Source organism: Monopterus albus, unplaced genomic scaffold (genome assembly GCF_001952655.1).
Source record: "Monopterus albus unplaced genomic scaffold, M_albus_1.0 scaffold30.1, whole genome shotgun sequence".
Taxonomy (NCBI): Eukaryota; Metazoa; Chordata; class Actinopteri; order Synbranchiformes; family Synbranchidae; genus Monopterus; species Monopterus albus.
The window spans coordinates 166,742-184,995 of record NW_018127910.1 but is presented as its reverse complement, the minus strand read 5'-3'; the positions used below and the strand labels follow the sequence as shown (position 1 = coordinate 184,995).

Genomic DNA, 18,254 nt, shown 5'->3' with positions numbered 1-18,254 from the left:
AATACCACTGCATACAAGCTATACCTGCACACTGTAAAATCTCCAAGCATCCCTTGGTTTATCTAATGAAAAAAAGGGCAGAACAATGTTTTGCATCTATGTACATCTGTCCTATTTAACTAGGCTAGAACAGGTTGACTGCCTAAGGGTGTCAATGACAGTGCGCCCTCCTGAAACCCTGATTAAGTATTTTTAAACACCAAATGGCTCCCTTGAGAGTCCTGTATGGCTGTGACCACTTTAATACTAACAGGTGTAAAAGCTGTCTTACAACACTAACAGGGAGGAAAGGTTGTTAAAGGTCATTTTGTGTTGTTAAGTGCTGCAAAAATATCTGACAATGAAATCCATTTGTGCATAAAACAGCATGTTCTGACAGAGTAGTACTTGAGAAGAGAAAAAGACAGCAGGTGTGAGGTGGAGACTTTTGTATTTTGTTAAATTCAAGTTTGAAGCTAGGTGGACAGCTGGGAGCTGAGATGTGGTGCTGGTGTGGTGCAGTTGTGCTCAGTATAGTGGATCTGACAGGGTCATTTTGCTCTCTGTGGAGTGCCCAATGATTTGCCAGATGCAGCAATTATTGGTATCTATGGAAACCACACATGGTCCCTTTTCTGTTTTTAGCTCCTCTTTGTGTAGAGAACAAGCTGGGAGGAGGAAATGGTGGTGTTTAAAGGGAGGACAAAGAGGTGCTTTGATTGCATGTTTATGTGAGGGAAAGTAGAGGTTGAGAGGTATGCGAGGTGCATGAACAGATTTATAGATTCACTGTTAGCAGAGGTACTTAAGAGTAAAAGTCACTCACTCTGCCTCTCTGCTTTGTGTAATCTGAGTCAGCTTAGTCCAGGGGTTGTAGGCTGAATCAATACTGTACAGACGCATGTGCATGGCCAACACATGAAACAGCTGATCTGAAAGAAGGAATAACAAAACACACCACTGTTATATTTTAAAGAGCTCTGACAGGAAGAAAACCAGCGAGTCTGAGCTTATCTCAGTGCCCCTCGTCACATTCCACCAGCAAACAGCAAATGATGAAAGCAGCTGACATTAAATGAGTGCAGGCTAATGGTCTGGCTCAGATAAAACCAGGCCAGGCCAGATGGATACATGGCAGTGTTTGAAAGCCTCGAGGAAGTATTTGGTCAGGTCACACCTGTTCATTGTGAAACTAATGGAACATGAAGACAGAGCCCCTGTGGACACACAGTCTCTTATGTATACACTAGCTTTTAATAGCAGGACAGGGCACAGCCTCTAAAGCCTTTGTCTAGAGTAAACCTTTTACAAAAAGTCGTGACATTACAGCTTGAGTCAACACTAGCAAAACGCAACGTGCCTCGTTTTAGATATTAAGATATTCCAATGTGAAAAAATGTCCTCGTCTCTGTAACAGTCCAGAAATAATGTAATCTACCTATCCTGATTATGAATTAAAAGTTTTCTTAGAAGTTAGAAATTAATACTGCACAAGAGCAAAAGAAATAAACATATAAACCATATTGAAACCAGTGGCACCAACACATTAAGTTCCATTTAGTTTCATCATTAGGTGAATGCAACAACTTTCTGTATTACCTAAAGTTTAACTGTAGTTTACAAAACTGATCCAACTGGATTTTGTTTTGTAGGGACGTATGATGCTGTAATGCAGCAATGTGCTTCAAATAATCAGCTCTGCAATTTGGTCAATACTTAGAGCAACACTGCCCTCCATAGGAAAACATGGGCACAGCATTAAGAAAACAGTCCACGGTTGAATGCCGTGTGTTTTTGCTACAGTTTATTTCCTCTGGGAGAAATGCAAATGAAAAACAGAGGAGGTAAATAAAATCATGGCCTTTGCTTCCTGCTACTCCCATAAAATTTCTATATGTATAGCAAATGTAAAAAGGCTTATTACAAGCATCAGGTCCAATATCTGATCACAGGTGTCTGTCATATCAATTCACCTGAAAGTGAAACAACCCGTTTTCTTGTATGATCAGTTTAGCTGGGAGGCACATCTTGTATGGCATGTGAAAATACTCCGTAAGGAGTTCAGTAGTACAAATCTAACAATAAAGCTCATTATTAGGCTTCATACACCACTGAGACACAGGGGGTACAAAGGGGAAGAGGAGACAAACAAAACAGGAAGCATTTCTGGTTTAATGGGGTGTGTCCAGAGATGTCTGAAAAAGCCAGTAGCCAATGGCTGTGCTGGGAACTACTTGCCTGGTTTCTGAAAGCCAACACTACTAATTATTCAGATTCACCTGGCTGAACAGCCTGCACATGAAGGCATCCATCGCTTTGGTTTAATTTATTAATCAGTTTCCTGTCCTAACTAATGATGAGCAGGATCGACTCCTTTTTTCCTCACAGTTGGGGTTATAGACTTTAAAAACTGTTGTCCCTTTGATTTTCTCATATGACCAACATCTTCAGTCAGTTCACAAACACTTTGTTTCCCATGTACTATCTAATAAACAGCCCATTTTCACAGCAGACATTTTCATGGTTATCTTGTTGCATACCCACTTTTCATGTCAGGTATTTGACAATTACTTCTTTCTTCTCAGTGCATATGATAATACAGTGGTCTAAAGTATGTTCACACCAGCCAAACAACCCGAATACAGCTGTCAACATTCTCCTACCAGTCAATTACTTCAAATCTGCACAACTGAGGTCAATAGGATTTGCCTTTAAAATTCCTGTGCAGTGGCAGCCACATATTTGCAGTTAAATAAACCATGCTATTTCAGGGCTTGATCAATTTAGCCCATTTCAAGAGAACTGCAGGCAGTTGGTCTCTCTCTGGTCCATGGTATCCTCATGAATGGGACAGAAGACATGCCCACTGGGAAACATGCTTAAGGAACCCTATTTGCTCTCAAGGTTAGCACACGTCTGCCATTTCCCTAAGAAGAACAAACACTAATGTACTGCAACTGAGTAAATTTGGCTGTCAGCATGGCTACATGGGTAATGTAGCTCAAAAATAACAAACCTCCTGTGTGAAATCTCTTTTCAGTCACTCAAGGATGACAGGCCATTTCAATGCAGCACTCACAACTTTGACAGAATAATTAAACACAAAGAAGAAAGGGGTGTAGTCTGTGTGACAAGCATCACTCTGACACCTTCAAATATATACACTTTCTCTTGCAATATCCATCCTTCATCTACATATATTTTTATAATTGACAATTAAAACTGTAGACCTATCAGTAATGAACACTATGAATTTTAATGGGTAATGTTAAATTTTTTTTAAAACAGTTTCAGCTGAGAATAGGTTTCCATGTTCTCCTAGACACATGCAACGTCTGCTGTGACATGAGCAACTAAAAGAGCACTTGACCCATTTGTCTGCCTCAATTACCCCGACTGCTCCCAGCAGCTCATCGGGGACAGCATCAGTCCGTGCCTCCCACTGTTACCAGACCCTTGGCTTTTATCTTTTTTCTTCTTTTAATGGTTCATTGTTGAGCTCAAGTCAGACACCTTATTACACAGAGGTTGATGGGAAATGAAGTGACCTGACTTAACACTTAGTCTAATTACCATTTCAAATAGAAGAGCAAAATATATCTGACATCACATCACACAAAACACTACTGTTTAAAAAAAATTAAGTACATGATTACACATGGTTTAGCTTGTATTATTATTGCAGACAAGACAAGAATATTGTTGGAAAAGGGGAACTGGTCACTTCTCAGCTAAATACATTTCTATCATTTAGAGATAGACAACTACACATACCCACAATCGCTCCTAAAGAAAAATTTAAAGTCCCCAGTCACCCTAACCACTATATACTATACTATACACACCTATAGGCAATTCCAGCTGACCTAAAATATCAAACTGACCACATTGTATATTAGATGGAAATGATTTAAAAGGTAAGAAGGTCTGGGAGTAAGTACTTACTGAGACATGAGCGTCTGGCAGCTGCACTGGCTCCTCCAGAACACAAGTTTCCTCCTCGGTGCACAAGTTCCAACTCCAGGTTGGTCCTGAGGAAAAGTATTCAGACCCTTAATTCAGTACTTAGTAGTTTTGAGTCTTCCTCAATTCTCACCAGTCTCCCTACCCCCGCTGCAACTGCATTAACCTGTAGAAAAGGTGCTATACAGATGTTTGATTGATTGGTGTGTCTCTCTGCAATTTACTGTTAAGGCAAAAATAAATGACAAAAAAATAAAAAAAAACATTTTTACTTTGCCATAATGGAAAGTTTATTATGGTTAAAGTCAGTGTTTTTCCTGACTGAGCTGAATATTCCAACTTTCCACCCCTTATTAACTTCAATACAATTTAGTTATATTACATTTCCTGCCTAGCTGATAGATAATTGGCTAATGACTACAAGAGATTTTGTATTTCCATAAAATCATATACAGTATGCAAAATCCTCTAAAGTACCACTGTGCTTGCTGCAGTTCTGGTTTGACTTGTACACTACGCCCCTGGTAGTGCAGTGCGACTGTAAAGACCTTGAGGCAGATTTGTGAAATTGGGCTATATACAGTGGGTATGGAAAGTATTCAGACCCCTTAAATTTTTCACTCTTTGTTATATTGCAGCCATATGCTAAAATCATTTAAGTTCATTTTTTTCCTCATTAATGTACACACAGCACCCCATATTGACAGAAAAACACAGAATTTTTGACATTTTTGCAGATTTATTAAAAAAGAAAAACTGAAATATCACATGGTCATAAGTATTCAGACCCTTTGCTGTGACACTCATATATTTAACTTAGGTGCTGTCCATTTCTTCTGATCATCCCTGAGATGGTTCTACACCTTCATTTGAGTCCAGCTGTGTTTGATTATACTGATTGGACGTGATTAGGAAAGCCACACACCTGTCTATATAAGACCCTACAGCTCACAGTGCATGTCAGAGCAAATGACAATCATGAGGTCACAGGAACTGCCTGAAGAGCTCAGAGACAGAATTGTGGCAAGGCACAGATCTGGCCATGGTTACAAACAAAATTTCTGCTGCACTTAAGGTTCCTAAGAGCACAGTGGCCTCCATAATCCTTCAATGGAAGACGTTTGGGACGACCAGAACCCTTCCTAGAGCTGGCCGTCCGGCCAAACTGAGCTATCGGGGGAGAAGAGCCTTGGTGAGAGAGGTACAGAAGAACCCCAAGATGACTGTGGCTGAGCTCCAGAGATGCAGTCGGGAGATGGGAGAAAGTTGTAGAAAGTCAACCATCACTGCAGCCCTCCACCAGTCGGGGCTTTATGGCAGAGTGGCCCGACGGAAGCCTCTCCTCAGTGCAAGACACATGAAAGCCTGCATGGAGTTTGCTAAAAAACACCTGAAGGACTCCAAGATGGTGAGAAATAAGATTCTCTGGTCTGATGAGACCAAGATAGAACTTTTTGGCCTTAATTCTAAGCGGTATGTGTGGAGAAAACCAGGCACTGCTCATCACCTGTCCAATATAGTCCCAACAGTGAAGCATGGTGGTGGCAGCATCATGCTATGGGGGTGTTTTTCAGCTGCAGGGACAGGACGACTGGTTGCAATCGAGGGAAGGATGATGACAGGGATGAGTACAGGGATATCCTGGATGAAAACCTTCTCCAGAGTGCTCAGGACCTCAGACTGGGCACTCGCTTCTGTAGATGTCCTGTTGCATACTTCAGATGTTGGATTTTATGATGGGGACGCAGATAAGGTTTTCTTCTGCTGACTCTTCCATGAAGGCCTTGTCTGTGCAAGCATCGCTGCACAGTGGAACGGTGCACCACCACTCCTGAGTCTGCTAAATCTTCCTGCAGGTTTTTTGCAGTCAAATGGGGGTTTTGATTTGTCTTTCTGACCAGCATACGAGCAGTTCTGTCCGAGAGTTTTCTTGGTCTTCCAGATCTCATCTTGACCTCCACAGTTCCCCTGATCTGCCATCTCTTAATTACATTTCTTACTGTGGAAACTGCAAGCTGACAACGCTTTGCTATCTTCTTGTAGCCTTCTCCTGCATTGTGGGCGTCAATAACTTTCATTTTCAGGGTCTTACACAGCTGCTTAGAGGAACCCATGGTTGCTGGGTGTCCACAAGTGTGTGCACAAGGTTTGAAGAGTCAAAGTATTTGTACAGCTTTGAAATTGGCATTTACCAATGACAGCTGTTGCTGTGCATCAGATCTAACGAGCTGATTAAGGTCTGATACCTTGTGAGAGACTTTGAGACTCTGGAACTCTTAGGGTGCCCAAACTTTTGCACCATGCCATAATAATGTTTTTATTTTTTATTTTTGTTCAATTTATGGCATAAGAAGTAACTATGCATCACTGTTTGCTGAAAATATTGTGCATTTTTTCCATTTCCAAGAGAAACTGTGTTAACATCTGTTCAAATAAAAAATCACCAAAATCTGTTATTTATCAAGGGGTGCCTAAACTTTTGCATAAGACTGTAACTTGACTTGAACTCTGAAGGCAACTATGAACATAAAGGTTCTTTGTCATGTATTGCAGGCTACATGGGGCAAATCAGAGACATAAAAATGGTCAATTTTGGGTAAAGTACTCCTTTAAAACCAGCCATTAAAGCAAGGTGTGTGTCTGAGTCAGAAGAAGTGGTGTAAGAGGTTGAGTATCATTATATTCAGCTTCTGGTCATGTAGCTTGCTTCTTTTACCAGTTTGATTAGGAAGGTGAAACATGCTGCCAAGTCAAGCCATTTGCCATTTAATGTGCCCGTTTTGCAGCAGCAATTCCGTATCAAATAAATGACAGCTCTCCAAGACAGATTTAGCAAAAGCTGGACCATTAGCATAAAAGCTGCCCTAACCACAGCTCATGCATAATTCCCAATGTGCATTTCCCATACATATCCAAACACATTATACTGCTGAATTATAATTTCCCAATACCAGAATAGTAAAAAAAAATACACTTGAATCTTTAACAAACTACATAGATGATGAACACAGATAGGCATTACTAAAATAAAAACTGAAATTGGCCGGTATTCATCCCGCCACTGGCCATTTATTTCTATGGGCTAGGAAGGTGGGGGCAAATCCTTGGGTTTCCTGGGAGAAAAAGCAATTTCACATAGATAATGTAGCCACGGTGAAGCTCCATCTGGCTTTTGCTGATAAGAGCGCCCCTGTGACATAGGAATTTTCCACTCCTCAGGCAATTTGAGCTGTTCATTGAACTTCAGAGAGCCAACAGGCACCCAGACACACTCAGGAGATTTTTCTGTTCAGGGTGGAGGGCCAAGGGAAACGCAGCACTGGGTGGGCAAAAGGTCTGGATGGTTACACTCTAGGAAGAGTTGGGTTTTTGAAATGAGAGTGGTGTTGAGTAAGAGACCCCAAGGTCACCTGGTAGCCTGTTATTTCTCTTAGCTGTGACCAATCTGTTGAGAAGATACAAATATCTGAAAGAGGACTGTGAAATCCCCCTGGCCTATTTGACCAGAGTGTGATTGATTAAGATTCCTGTCCAAACCAAACTGGGATATTACAGTTGCAGTGCATGTCTCACAGACTGCTAGTTTACTCCAAAATGTCCCAGATCTATGTAATGCAAAGAAACATTTGTGAATGAGCCATCAGCAGCATATTTTCTAGGATGATACAGCAGCATAATGAAAAATATGAAGAGAACAAATCAAACACCCCTTCACCGTTCCCTGAACAACTCTGGATAAATGCAAAACACTAACATATTTGTGCAAGTACTATGCAACTACAACAGTATTGAATTTCAGTTACATTTTAAGGAGTCTTTCAACAATCAGTGGCGCATGCATGTGTGTGTCGGCAGCACTTGGAATGTGGAGTCTCTCTCTCTCTCTCTCTCTCTCTCTCAAAGGACAACAGCTACAAAATCACTTAGAGGTAACCCAGTACAGAAGAGTCATTGCTCATAACTTGGACAACAGATGCGCACACACACACACACACTAACTTCTGAGGTTGTATTTTGTAAAAATGTTAGAAAAGGAGCAGGACAAAGCAATGGTTCCGATTATTCAACAAGGTGCATGAACATTCTTTTTTAATCTCACTTTGTGTTTTAAAGGCTGCTCAACAATCAATATCCAAGGACACCAAATCATATGTACACACTTGTGTTTGATCATTTCTTTTATCAATCCCATCCATCAATTTCCAGCCACTTATCCAGGTCTTTTCCAGTAGACTACCACGGCCTCAGATACTGAGGTAATGATTCTCACCTCAATTGCAGTCTGCCCATGAGTTAGAGGTTCAATCAGGAAGAATTACATGAGAACACCACTTCTCAGATGTGCTTGGGGATTGTGTCCATGAAAATTACAAGAGAAAGAAAAAAAAAACTGCAACAAAGCACAATCCAGGGCCAAAAGGATGGGCGTCCTCACAAAACTAAAGAGTCATTTCACTAATTGCATCCATGTTTCCCTCACATGAGTCTTTTCCTTGTGTCTCAATCCCGCCCTTATAAGATGACATTTTAACTAACATAAGATGTCCTTTCCTCTGATCCCTCATGTAAAGCTTTGATCAGTTTTATTTATATAGCCCAACATCACTCATCAATATTTTCCTCAAGGAGCCTGACAATCTGTACAGCATACGACACCCTCTGTCCTTAGATCCTCAAACTGAATAAGTAGGACAGACAGACATGCATTAGATGTCATGCTCAGGAAAGTTCTATTAGCCTAGTGCCTTCTAAACAGTCCGACTCTGCTCTTACCTTGCCACAGAGTACATGAAGAGGAAATCGTTGTCAGGGGATCCAGGGTTCTTGCCGTAGTCCATGTATTTTTTCTGGGTGGTGTTCTTGATGTCTTTGATAACCAACTCCATCTCTTTGGTCAGGTTGGACTCCGTCTTTGAAAAAATAAGAACAAAACGATGTCAAAACCTTTAATCAAGCAGACTCACTAATTGACATTAGGCACGTTTTACGCCGGATGCCCTTCCTGACGCAACCCTATTTCATAGTCATTTTTTATCTTCATTGAAATTTCCTTTTCTATCCCCCTCCACAAGCACTCTGGGATAGATGAAGCAATTTTATAGCACAAATAGTTAACCCTTTTCCCACATAATTCTTCTACTGCAGCACAAAGTTGCCCAAAGTATTGACAAGCCATCTCAATTCAAACTTCTGACTTCCAAATTGGGAAGAGGAATTCTACATACACTCAAAAGGTACACTGTTAACCTTTTTAATTTGTTACCAGAATGTGTTTTAAAGTGCTGTGAGAAACGGGCATGTCAACTTAAAGATGCACAATCTTCTGCCATGCTGAGCATGTAGGTGTTTGTTCCAATTTCAAGTCTAAAAACCTACTGCTCTAGCACTAAAAACAAATTTGAACTCATCTTGCAGACCTTCTGTTAAAAGGCCAACCCAGTAATTTTGCTACAAAGTATGCAGTTAATAATTTCCAGTCAATACCAAGCAGTATGAAAACTAACTTAAGAGTTATATTATAATTGGAGCAGCCTGATAACTGAGTGGTTACAGTGCGTGTCATGTGTTCACACTGTCCGCAGGTTGAGTTCTCTCTATCTTCCCATGTTTTCGCTTTGTCTCTCCACTACAAACTGTGAAATAAAGGCAGAAACACTTCCAGAAATTAAAATTATCAAAAATCTTTACATTGCCTAGCACCAATAGTTACTCTCTACACACACACACACACACACACACACACACACACACACACACAAAAACTCAGATTACTTACTAATACTAAAACAAGCTGTGATCAATAGTTATTAGACCAAGTATATGTAGTGATTTGAACTAATTTAAATAAAACAGGCATAAACAGTGGTGTGATCCTTTGTCGTTCCAGTTTTTAAAGATTTGGATAAGTCTGTCGTTTTATATACACACACACAAAAACAAACACATACACACACAAAAGAATCTGATAAACACTGACACTTCACCAGTGGCAGGTGCTTGATGAAACAGTTTGTTTCTGAATTCTCATGTAGAAGAACAGAGACGGGAAAATAAATCACCCCGCTTTCATCTGCACCAAACGTCAACACCCCCTATGATTAGATGCAAGCTGATTTTTTTTTTTGTACCAATTATAATTACCACCAGCCACTAATGAGATGACAGGTGTTTAAAGCACAGCTGTGTAAAACATGCAGAATGCTTTTCATGATACACTCCTGGCCTTACTGTAAAACCTACAGGGAAAAGACCAAGTTTCTCCTGAAGATCTTCCACATCCTTTACAAGCACACATGTCTTCTTGTTTGTTGGTGTGTGCCAGTCACCGCCTCCTGTTCCTCGCCCGGGGCGACAAGGAAGGACACTATTGGCAAACTGTCGACACAGTGGGCATGTAAATTCACCTTTGTCAACAGAGAAACCCTGGAGGACCTGATCATTCTGGGGAAGAAAAAGACACGCAAGTTACATATGACCTATAGAATCTAAACTCAAAATCTGACAGACAACTGATGCTAGATGCTTTTACATATACTGCAACCAAACAGAGGGAAAAAATGAAAAGTCAAAATTGTCAGTGATTATTAATGAATGTTCTCTTGATCAATTAATTACTGTATAAGGTCCAAGCTTTCTCTTACCCTCAGAGACTCCATGTATGACTTTTGGCAATCTATATGTAAAGTGTGTCCACAGGTCTGGACATAGACGCCCCCATCCCAGCCTATTGACACAGACTGCAGACAAGAACTCTGCAGAATTCAAAAGAGAAGTCAGTCAGAGTATGCAAACAGTTCAGGCATTCAGTCGCCTGGACCTTTTGTTTATTTTGTGGTGCTGATGGTTTAATGGATTTGAATTACAAAGTGAATAATCTTATATTATTCTGCTGTGTTTTATAAAATATTTGAAAGGCAGCTTATTTTCATTAACAGCTAGACAACATGAGTAAATAATACAACACTTTATTTACTAAGTTACTGATATAAGGAAAGATGAGCAAAAAAAAAAAGTTAATGTAGGTCACTAACACTAGAAATTCATAGACTGGATGAGAACCCCTACAATCTGCTGAAGCTATTATTTTAAACATAAATCAATATCCTTAATAGTGCTTTCAGAGGTTTTTGCGTTTTTTCTCTTTGATGTAAAGTTTGCAACCTTTTCTGCGAGATACCCACATCTTTGAAGAACCGTTGCATGAGTGTGAGCCTGATATCATGAGCCACTCCGCATGTGTCTGCAGGGTAGATGTGCTCTTCATCGCTCGTCGGTAGGTTCTTTGCCCCTCTGCTTTTGCAGCGATGCCCAAGCACTGAAAAATAACCACAAAAAGTCAAAGATGATGAATCTGTAACTTATTTAGTACTTACATAAAAGATTTAAGGTCTATGACCAGATTTCAAGCACCGTAAGGACAGCAATTTGTGATTAATTACACTATTGACTAACCACAGATCCTTTTTTTTTCCTGGTTAATCATTTAGATTAAAAAATAAAATCATCCTCTAAAGTCAAAGATATTAAATTTAATGATGTAAAACAGAAAAAAGCTATTTTCACAGAGCAGTAACAGTGCAGGTGGATCAACAGAAAGTTTGGTATTTGGCAATAAATAAATTTATTATCAATATAAATATAAAATTATCTGTCAAATCGATTAGTCAACCAATAATGTGAGCCCAGCTTTGCTGGTAACCTCCAGCAGCCAAATTCAGAGGCTTTTCGTACAGTGAAAAATCATGTTTTTATATCACAACAGAAAGCTGCATAGCCTTGTTCTGAACTGTGTAAGTGTGACTAACTAACCAAACATCATTTATTTGGATGACAGTGAGTGATCCTCCTCTGTCCACAAAGATGGGGAAAAAAACCTCTTACAAAAGACGGCTCCATGGACAAGTGATCAGGGCTCAACATGAATCATAAACGAGCCAATTAAAGGAACAGTTCACCTGCCTATTACACATTCAGATTCCCAATATGGTGGAACAAAGGTGCTATAAATAACAGTTTAAAAAGCCAAGGCTGCCAACAGAAATATCATGCCTGTGAAACACACATGGAAAAGGAGGATCCTGGGAAGTACAGTACCTGAGGATGCCTGGAGGAGAACTACTAAGCCGATAGGTCGGTCCTCGGTAGAAGGTCCGCTCTGGCCACAAATCACACAGTCATAAAGAACCTCGGACTCCATCACTTCAGACACCCCTAGTTCCATTGCTGCTTCAATGTCAGGAGATTCTGTCGAAAAAAGGAACCTTACATCTAAGTTTGTGAAATCTTTCTGACAAATACTTTCAGACAAATTATTACACAATAGCACCGATATAAAATGATTAACACCATAAATATACAACTATAACAATGTGATACACTGCAACCAATGACTACTAAAATCTGGAAAAGGAAATTTTGAGAAGTTTTAACTTCTGTTCGTTCAGCATTACATTCATTTGTGGGTGAGCAAAAACCGTCCAACTGTGTGAGAAACAAATCCACTTAACAGTAATGTGGTCTGAAAGACTTTCCTTTGGGGACATGAGAAATAGAGGTAACAAATTATGAAGGGAGGTCACAGACTGCAACACATGCTACCAATCAGGTGGCAAATACCATGCTCATTTATGCAACACTATTTCTAAGAATAGACCTCTGATGTTTATCTTTTGGTGTATTCAATAATTGGAGTGTTTTATTATTTTTTTCAAGCTTACAAAACATAAACTAGCAGCAATACCATTTCATGTCACGTTTAATGTCCGTTTGTTGCAGGGCCCAACTTGTGTATACCCATATTGGAAACGTACATAAATTCACAGTCTGCTACCCCTCTCTGTGTGAATGGCATCATACTAGAAATTAATTACCATTGTGAAATTAGTTTTAAATGTTAAGAAATGTGTTCAATTTCAGCAGTAAATATTGTGTTAAAATGTCAAGCTGTGGTGGAAATTGATTTATTGCTTGTTGGAAGAAAATGCTCTCAGGAGAGGTCACTGTGTTCCTGGAGAAATGAAAGCTCTTTGCATTAGATGTCCATGTTACAGCTTTAGCCTCAGGCCATCCCAGAACACAGCCACTAAAGTGTTTGCGTTGCGTGGGCGCACACACAGACAGTACACAAACTGTTGGTTTGCTTTATGTATCTGGCATCAATTGGTATACACACACAATAGGTTTGCAAATTTTCAAATGTTAGCCTGTTAGGTTAATGGTAGCATTACTAAACACATCTGAAGTCAATAACTAGTAGACCTAATGAACAACAGCTGATTTAAAAGGGTCAGTTCACACAAGATGTAATCTCAGTAACCTCTATGTAGAACTGAACATAGGTTTGGTTTTATTTGTTCAGGTTTTGACATATCCGTCATTCTGCCTCCACCCCAATGCAATGGAGGTGGCAGATATTTGGTGTGCGGTGCCCATGAGACACATTTAAAAGTCTGTGACATCTCTTTTGAGAGAGCGCACACAAGTTAATCTGAATAACCAACAGAAAGCTATTTTTATATGGATCTTTTCTTCAGTAGAAAATAATTACAAGGAGAAACAACACAAATTCTTCGCAATACAGAAGATACAGAACAAATTAAATGCATTCATTTACATCAACTGAGACTGAGCGTAGTGTTTTTCTTACTCATAAATCCTAAATATATTTCAAGGTTTTGCCTTTGGATTCTGAGGAAAAAAAGTGATGTAGTACTTCTTAAACTCCCACGACCTGGTGTACTTGTCATGTTGTCAGGGAAAAAAGTTAATGTTACACTTGCTGAAGGAAAAAAATGCCAAATGAGATTTTGCAAGCAAACGCTAAGATACCTACAAACAAGCTATACTGCATTCACTTGATTAAAATATATCTTTCCATCCCATTTAAATTTTACTTCAGTACATGAGAAGTAAAGCAACTGAAGCTACTTCTCAGCACAAATTGTTTAGAAGGTCGGAATACAGTCCTGCCAGAATGGTGCATGTGATCACAGCAGCCATTATTCATTCACTAACTGTGCCGTTTCAGGGTGGGCCATGGGAGTTCAGCCCACTATTAGTGCTTTGATCCCACGTGCCCTCAGCCAGCAGCCACCCACACTCCACAGGAGCACTCTCCTCTCAATTTCTCCTAACAGGCCCACAGAGACCATGAGTGCAGACACAACCCACTGTCACCTTTCCTCAGTGAAAATATAGCAATGATAGCTATATTTCAGCCAGTAGTGCTTTTTTTTTAGGGCTACAGTAGCGAGATGTCCTTCAAACAAGAAGTATTGATGTGCATTGTTCTTTTTTTGTACACCTACAGTATGTCTGAAAAGTACATTTAATCATGGTGGTTGTTGCAGCTGTGCCTACTCAGTCTTCGCTGCAGGTGTAAAATCCTGTACATTCTGTGCATATTGCAGATTTTCCTTCTACATTTCTAGTCACTTTTACTCATTATATCAAATAAAAGACAGCTCGGAGAAATTTATTTCCTGAAATAAAGCTGATAATTAAGTTTGCTAAAAATTCAGACTTGAGCACTGTGCAATAATACAGTATGCTGGATTAGCAACAAATGGTTTGTTAGAGGTTTACCTTCATCACGAACCTCAACCTTTGCATGTCAGTAAACCCCCAAAAACAACAATTCAGCATTCCTTGCTCGTGTTTGTCAAGGTTATCGTAGACTGTATATTGCACTTTGATCTACAGCTATGTTACAGTAGGTATGCCAAGGTTATGTTGGCACTTGTGTCCTCCTGCTGATCGGCATGGCTCGTGCAGAGCATCCTGCCATGATAGAAGGCAAACTCAATTTGGACAGTGGCTCCTAATGATATGTTAGTAAATTAAAGCTCACAGACCATAAAACTGAGGCAACAGGTTGGTGAAAAACTGGCCTTTTCTTACCAACATCCATAGCTGTTTCCATGAAACTCTTCTGCCTGGAGGCAAATTCAGCAAGCAGTTTCTGCTGTCTCTCTCTAGCCCTTTGACGTCTGAAACAAAGAAGAATGAATAATTTACAATTTGAGGAAGATCTAGCAATCAGAACAACATCCAGGTCAATGCAAAAACAAATACTAAATGCATGTATGTATTTATAACATAACCAACTACTGAAATAAAAACAAATTTTAATTCTACCAGTGAGATTATAGAAAAGCATTTAAATGTAGTGCTGGCAATTCATTTCTTAAGCATTTTTTTGTTACATTTCTTAATTCTCTTTTCATCCCGATGGCACTGAATACATTAAATGCACCATCTGTGGCAGCAGCTGGGCTGAAAAAAGCCTGACCAGTAATTTTACTTGCTCTGAGCAAAACAAATTGATGGCCTACCTGCCTGTCAACCTACTTCCTACTTGCTCTCTGTTCATGCACTCATCACATGAGCCAAGAGTCTCCCATAAGGCCAGGCAGGCAGACATGTTACCGCTCTGTTTTTATAGCTAAAGCTAATGAGCTATGGCAGAGAGGGTATCCACAGCAGCTTTCAGTTGCAAATTGAGAATATATTGGAGAAAGTTACAACTAAAAAGAAGTTGGATGCTGCAAGAAGTAAAACCAGAATTAACATTGGTGGGGCGCCTTTGAACAATGGCGACAATTGAGTGAACAAAAGGGGCTAAAAAGTGACAGGATGGTGGCTGTGTTTCTGTTGGACAGATAATCATCAGTGTTGTTTTGTTTGGGGAGGATGTGTTATTTTCCTGTATGTGTTATCTGTAAGTAGACAGGAAGTGTGTGTTGCAGTGTGCGTTGTGTTTTGGAGGCGTGGCTTTGGAGAAAAGTCAGAACGAAAGGGTGGGAATTCTTTGGTTGCTTACTTTCACTTCACAAATGCAGTACAGTGTCTTAGGAATAAACACTTCATGCACACAGGGAATGTTTGCCCTGATCACCCTCAGCATGTGCAACAGATTTTTCAGTGTAGCAGGAGATACAGTCACACATGTCGCAGGTGTCTGATTTCTGTTGTGATAGTTGAATAGGATGGTTATTAAACTAATATGGTGCATTGAACCCCACCTTGCAGACTTACAGGGCCAGAGCTGACTGTAAATTAAGTCCCTAATAAGAAGACATAAACAAATGCTAACTGGAGTGTCACAGCTCAATAATTTTCACTGACCGCTTCAGGGGTGCTCACAACCAGGTGGAGTAATGGGCAGCAGCTTTTCACCACTACTGACCACACTGCTGCCTGGCAGTTTCCTTGGAAACAGCTCTAGTTCATATGAATGGGAGAGATTCTACCTTTACTTCTGTCCATGAGGAACAGGCAACCCCAAAAACAGGCCATTTTCAAATGGCTATAGCCCATAATATCCTTATCAGAGGAGGAAAAAAGGAGAGTGTGAGGTGATATGCTCCAGCTTGTGGCCTGGTCTTGCAATAAAGTTGTTCAATATACTGCAAGTATTGCTGGAGTTTTGGCCTTTTCGGCTTATTTTTGTTCATCTATGCACCTTGACAGTGGGTGAAATTGTGCCAGAAGAGATATACGTGACAGGCTGAGAGACTAATGATTTATCACATCTGCTTTAATTTGCATTCAGTTTGACTCAAACCTGTGCAGAGCGGAGCCGTGTAACTGTAAATCAATTGCTGTGAGGATGTTATTACACATATATTTGAAAAACTATGTGTGATTACATTACCTCTCTTCTTTATCCATGGCTTTTTTGTCAGTGGGACTGTTCTTTGGTGGCACCGGAGGACACACTTTTCCACAAATGTCCTGGATGCTACGCTTGATTTGGCAGCTGCGACTGGCTGCCTTGGTGAGGATACGCTCAATGGCTGTAATACCATCTCCATGAGTGTAACGGTTTGTGTCCATGTCCTCAACCCAGGATGCCAATAGAGAGTTTTGCTTGGAGGACAACTTCTGGTGGAGTTTGATGAGGAGGGACAGCATGCTCTCTCGGATCTCCAGGATCTCGGTCACCAGCTGCGGTGCTGAGCCTGGTGGGACCCAGCGCGTTGAGGAGCTCTTGGGCCTGACGACCTGGGCGGCTTCAGTGTTGCTGCGGTTAATTATTTCCTGGAACTTCCTCCTGCGCTCTGCCACAAGGCTGAACACCTGAGCCTCACGCAGGTTCTAAAAAAAGCATTAAACATTTTTATGTGAAACACTCTGCAACACCATGAGAACATGCATTTGTTTTTGCACAGGTAACAATGTTAAGCTCATGTCCTATGATTTAAGCTACAAGATCCCACTATAAATACATATGGTACATAATATACAAAATTATTTTACACCACTTGATATTTATAAAGTATCAAGCCCACACCATATCAACACAATATGCAAACAGACAGATAAAGAAAACTTTGTGACTGACATTCCTTTGGATCCCAAGTGCAGCAGGGTGCTTTGGCAGATCTGTTTTTAAGCACAAATACCATCTCCTAAAATTACACCAATAATGGTCAGATAGACTAATGGACTGAAAAGGTGCTTCATTACCATAGTCAGGCTGGAAAAATACACACAAAAATCCAATGAAATGTGCAATATAAAATTTCAGCTGATGTCTGACAAACACTATAATACAAATACCTACTATAGAGCCTACAGCAATCATATTCCTGGGGAAAATTCAAATCATCATGATGCAAAGGCACACAAGCCATCTGAAGGATTGCTATGACCCGGCCTAACAAAAATGACCTGAGCTGCACTGTTCATCATATAGCCCAGTCAAGGCAACATCAATCATACTGGCATGCGGTTAAAAAGCACTTACCCAAGCCTGCATTACACACATAATTAGTTTCAGCAGTCAAGAGGGAGGGAAACTGCTGAAGCACAGCATAAAACACACGCCATAACACACCAAGACAGATCCCCTTTGAAAAGCACAAGACAGGCACAGAAATTCTTTCATAATATAGATAAAAAGTAGACAAAATGCAGCTGCTGAGGCATTAAACCCATCAGCCTTTTTAGAACAATGGGTGCAGACAGCTACCTCTCTCCAATTCCCTGTAAGACGCCTGGAGTTCTGTGGAGCGAGTGAATGAGAATCAACAATATAAATAACAATGATATGAAAGAGGCACATGAAGGTACCAAACAAACCATGTAAGATGATAAATGAAAGGGTGAAGCTTAAAAAAAAAAAAAAAGACATCATAAGGCCAATATGTGTCAAAGCAATGACCCTAAAAGCCAGTAACATCTTGAAGCCTGACAACTTGAGTTAACCTCGTGTAATTTTAAAAGGATGTGCAAAAGTCTTTTTTCATATCAAGTTCCTGCACTGCAGGAAACACCATTTTAATTACTACTTGATAGGTTTGTGAATT

General features: G+C 40.1%; 1 protein-coding gene across 1 annotated transcript in view; it reads right to left on the bottom strand.

Annotated features, from left to right (window-relative positions):
* Positions 1-18,254, bottom strand: part of ubr3 (ubiquitin protein ligase E3 component n-recognin 3) — a 43,009-nt gene that overhangs the window by 9,325 nt on the left and 15,430 nt on the right. The window contains exons 23-31 of the mRNA XM_020596344.1: positions 16,598-17,040; positions 14,842-14,930; positions 12,037-12,186; positions 11,124-11,257; positions 10,584-10,694; positions 10,183-10,383; positions 8,716-8,852; positions 3,925-4,010; positions 806-911 (exon numbers count right to left, since the gene is read on the bottom strand). Of these exons, the coding sequence (XP_020452000.1) occupies positions 806-911; positions 3,925-4,010; positions 8,716-8,852; positions 10,183-10,383; positions 10,584-10,694; positions 11,124-11,257; positions 12,037-12,186; positions 14,842-14,930; positions 16,598-17,040 (1,457 nt within the window). The remainder of the gene's footprint in view (positions 1-805; positions 912-3,924; positions 4,011-8,715; positions 8,853-10,182; positions 10,384-10,583; positions 10,695-11,123; positions 11,258-12,036; positions 12,187-14,841; positions 14,931-16,597; positions 17,041-18,254) is intronic.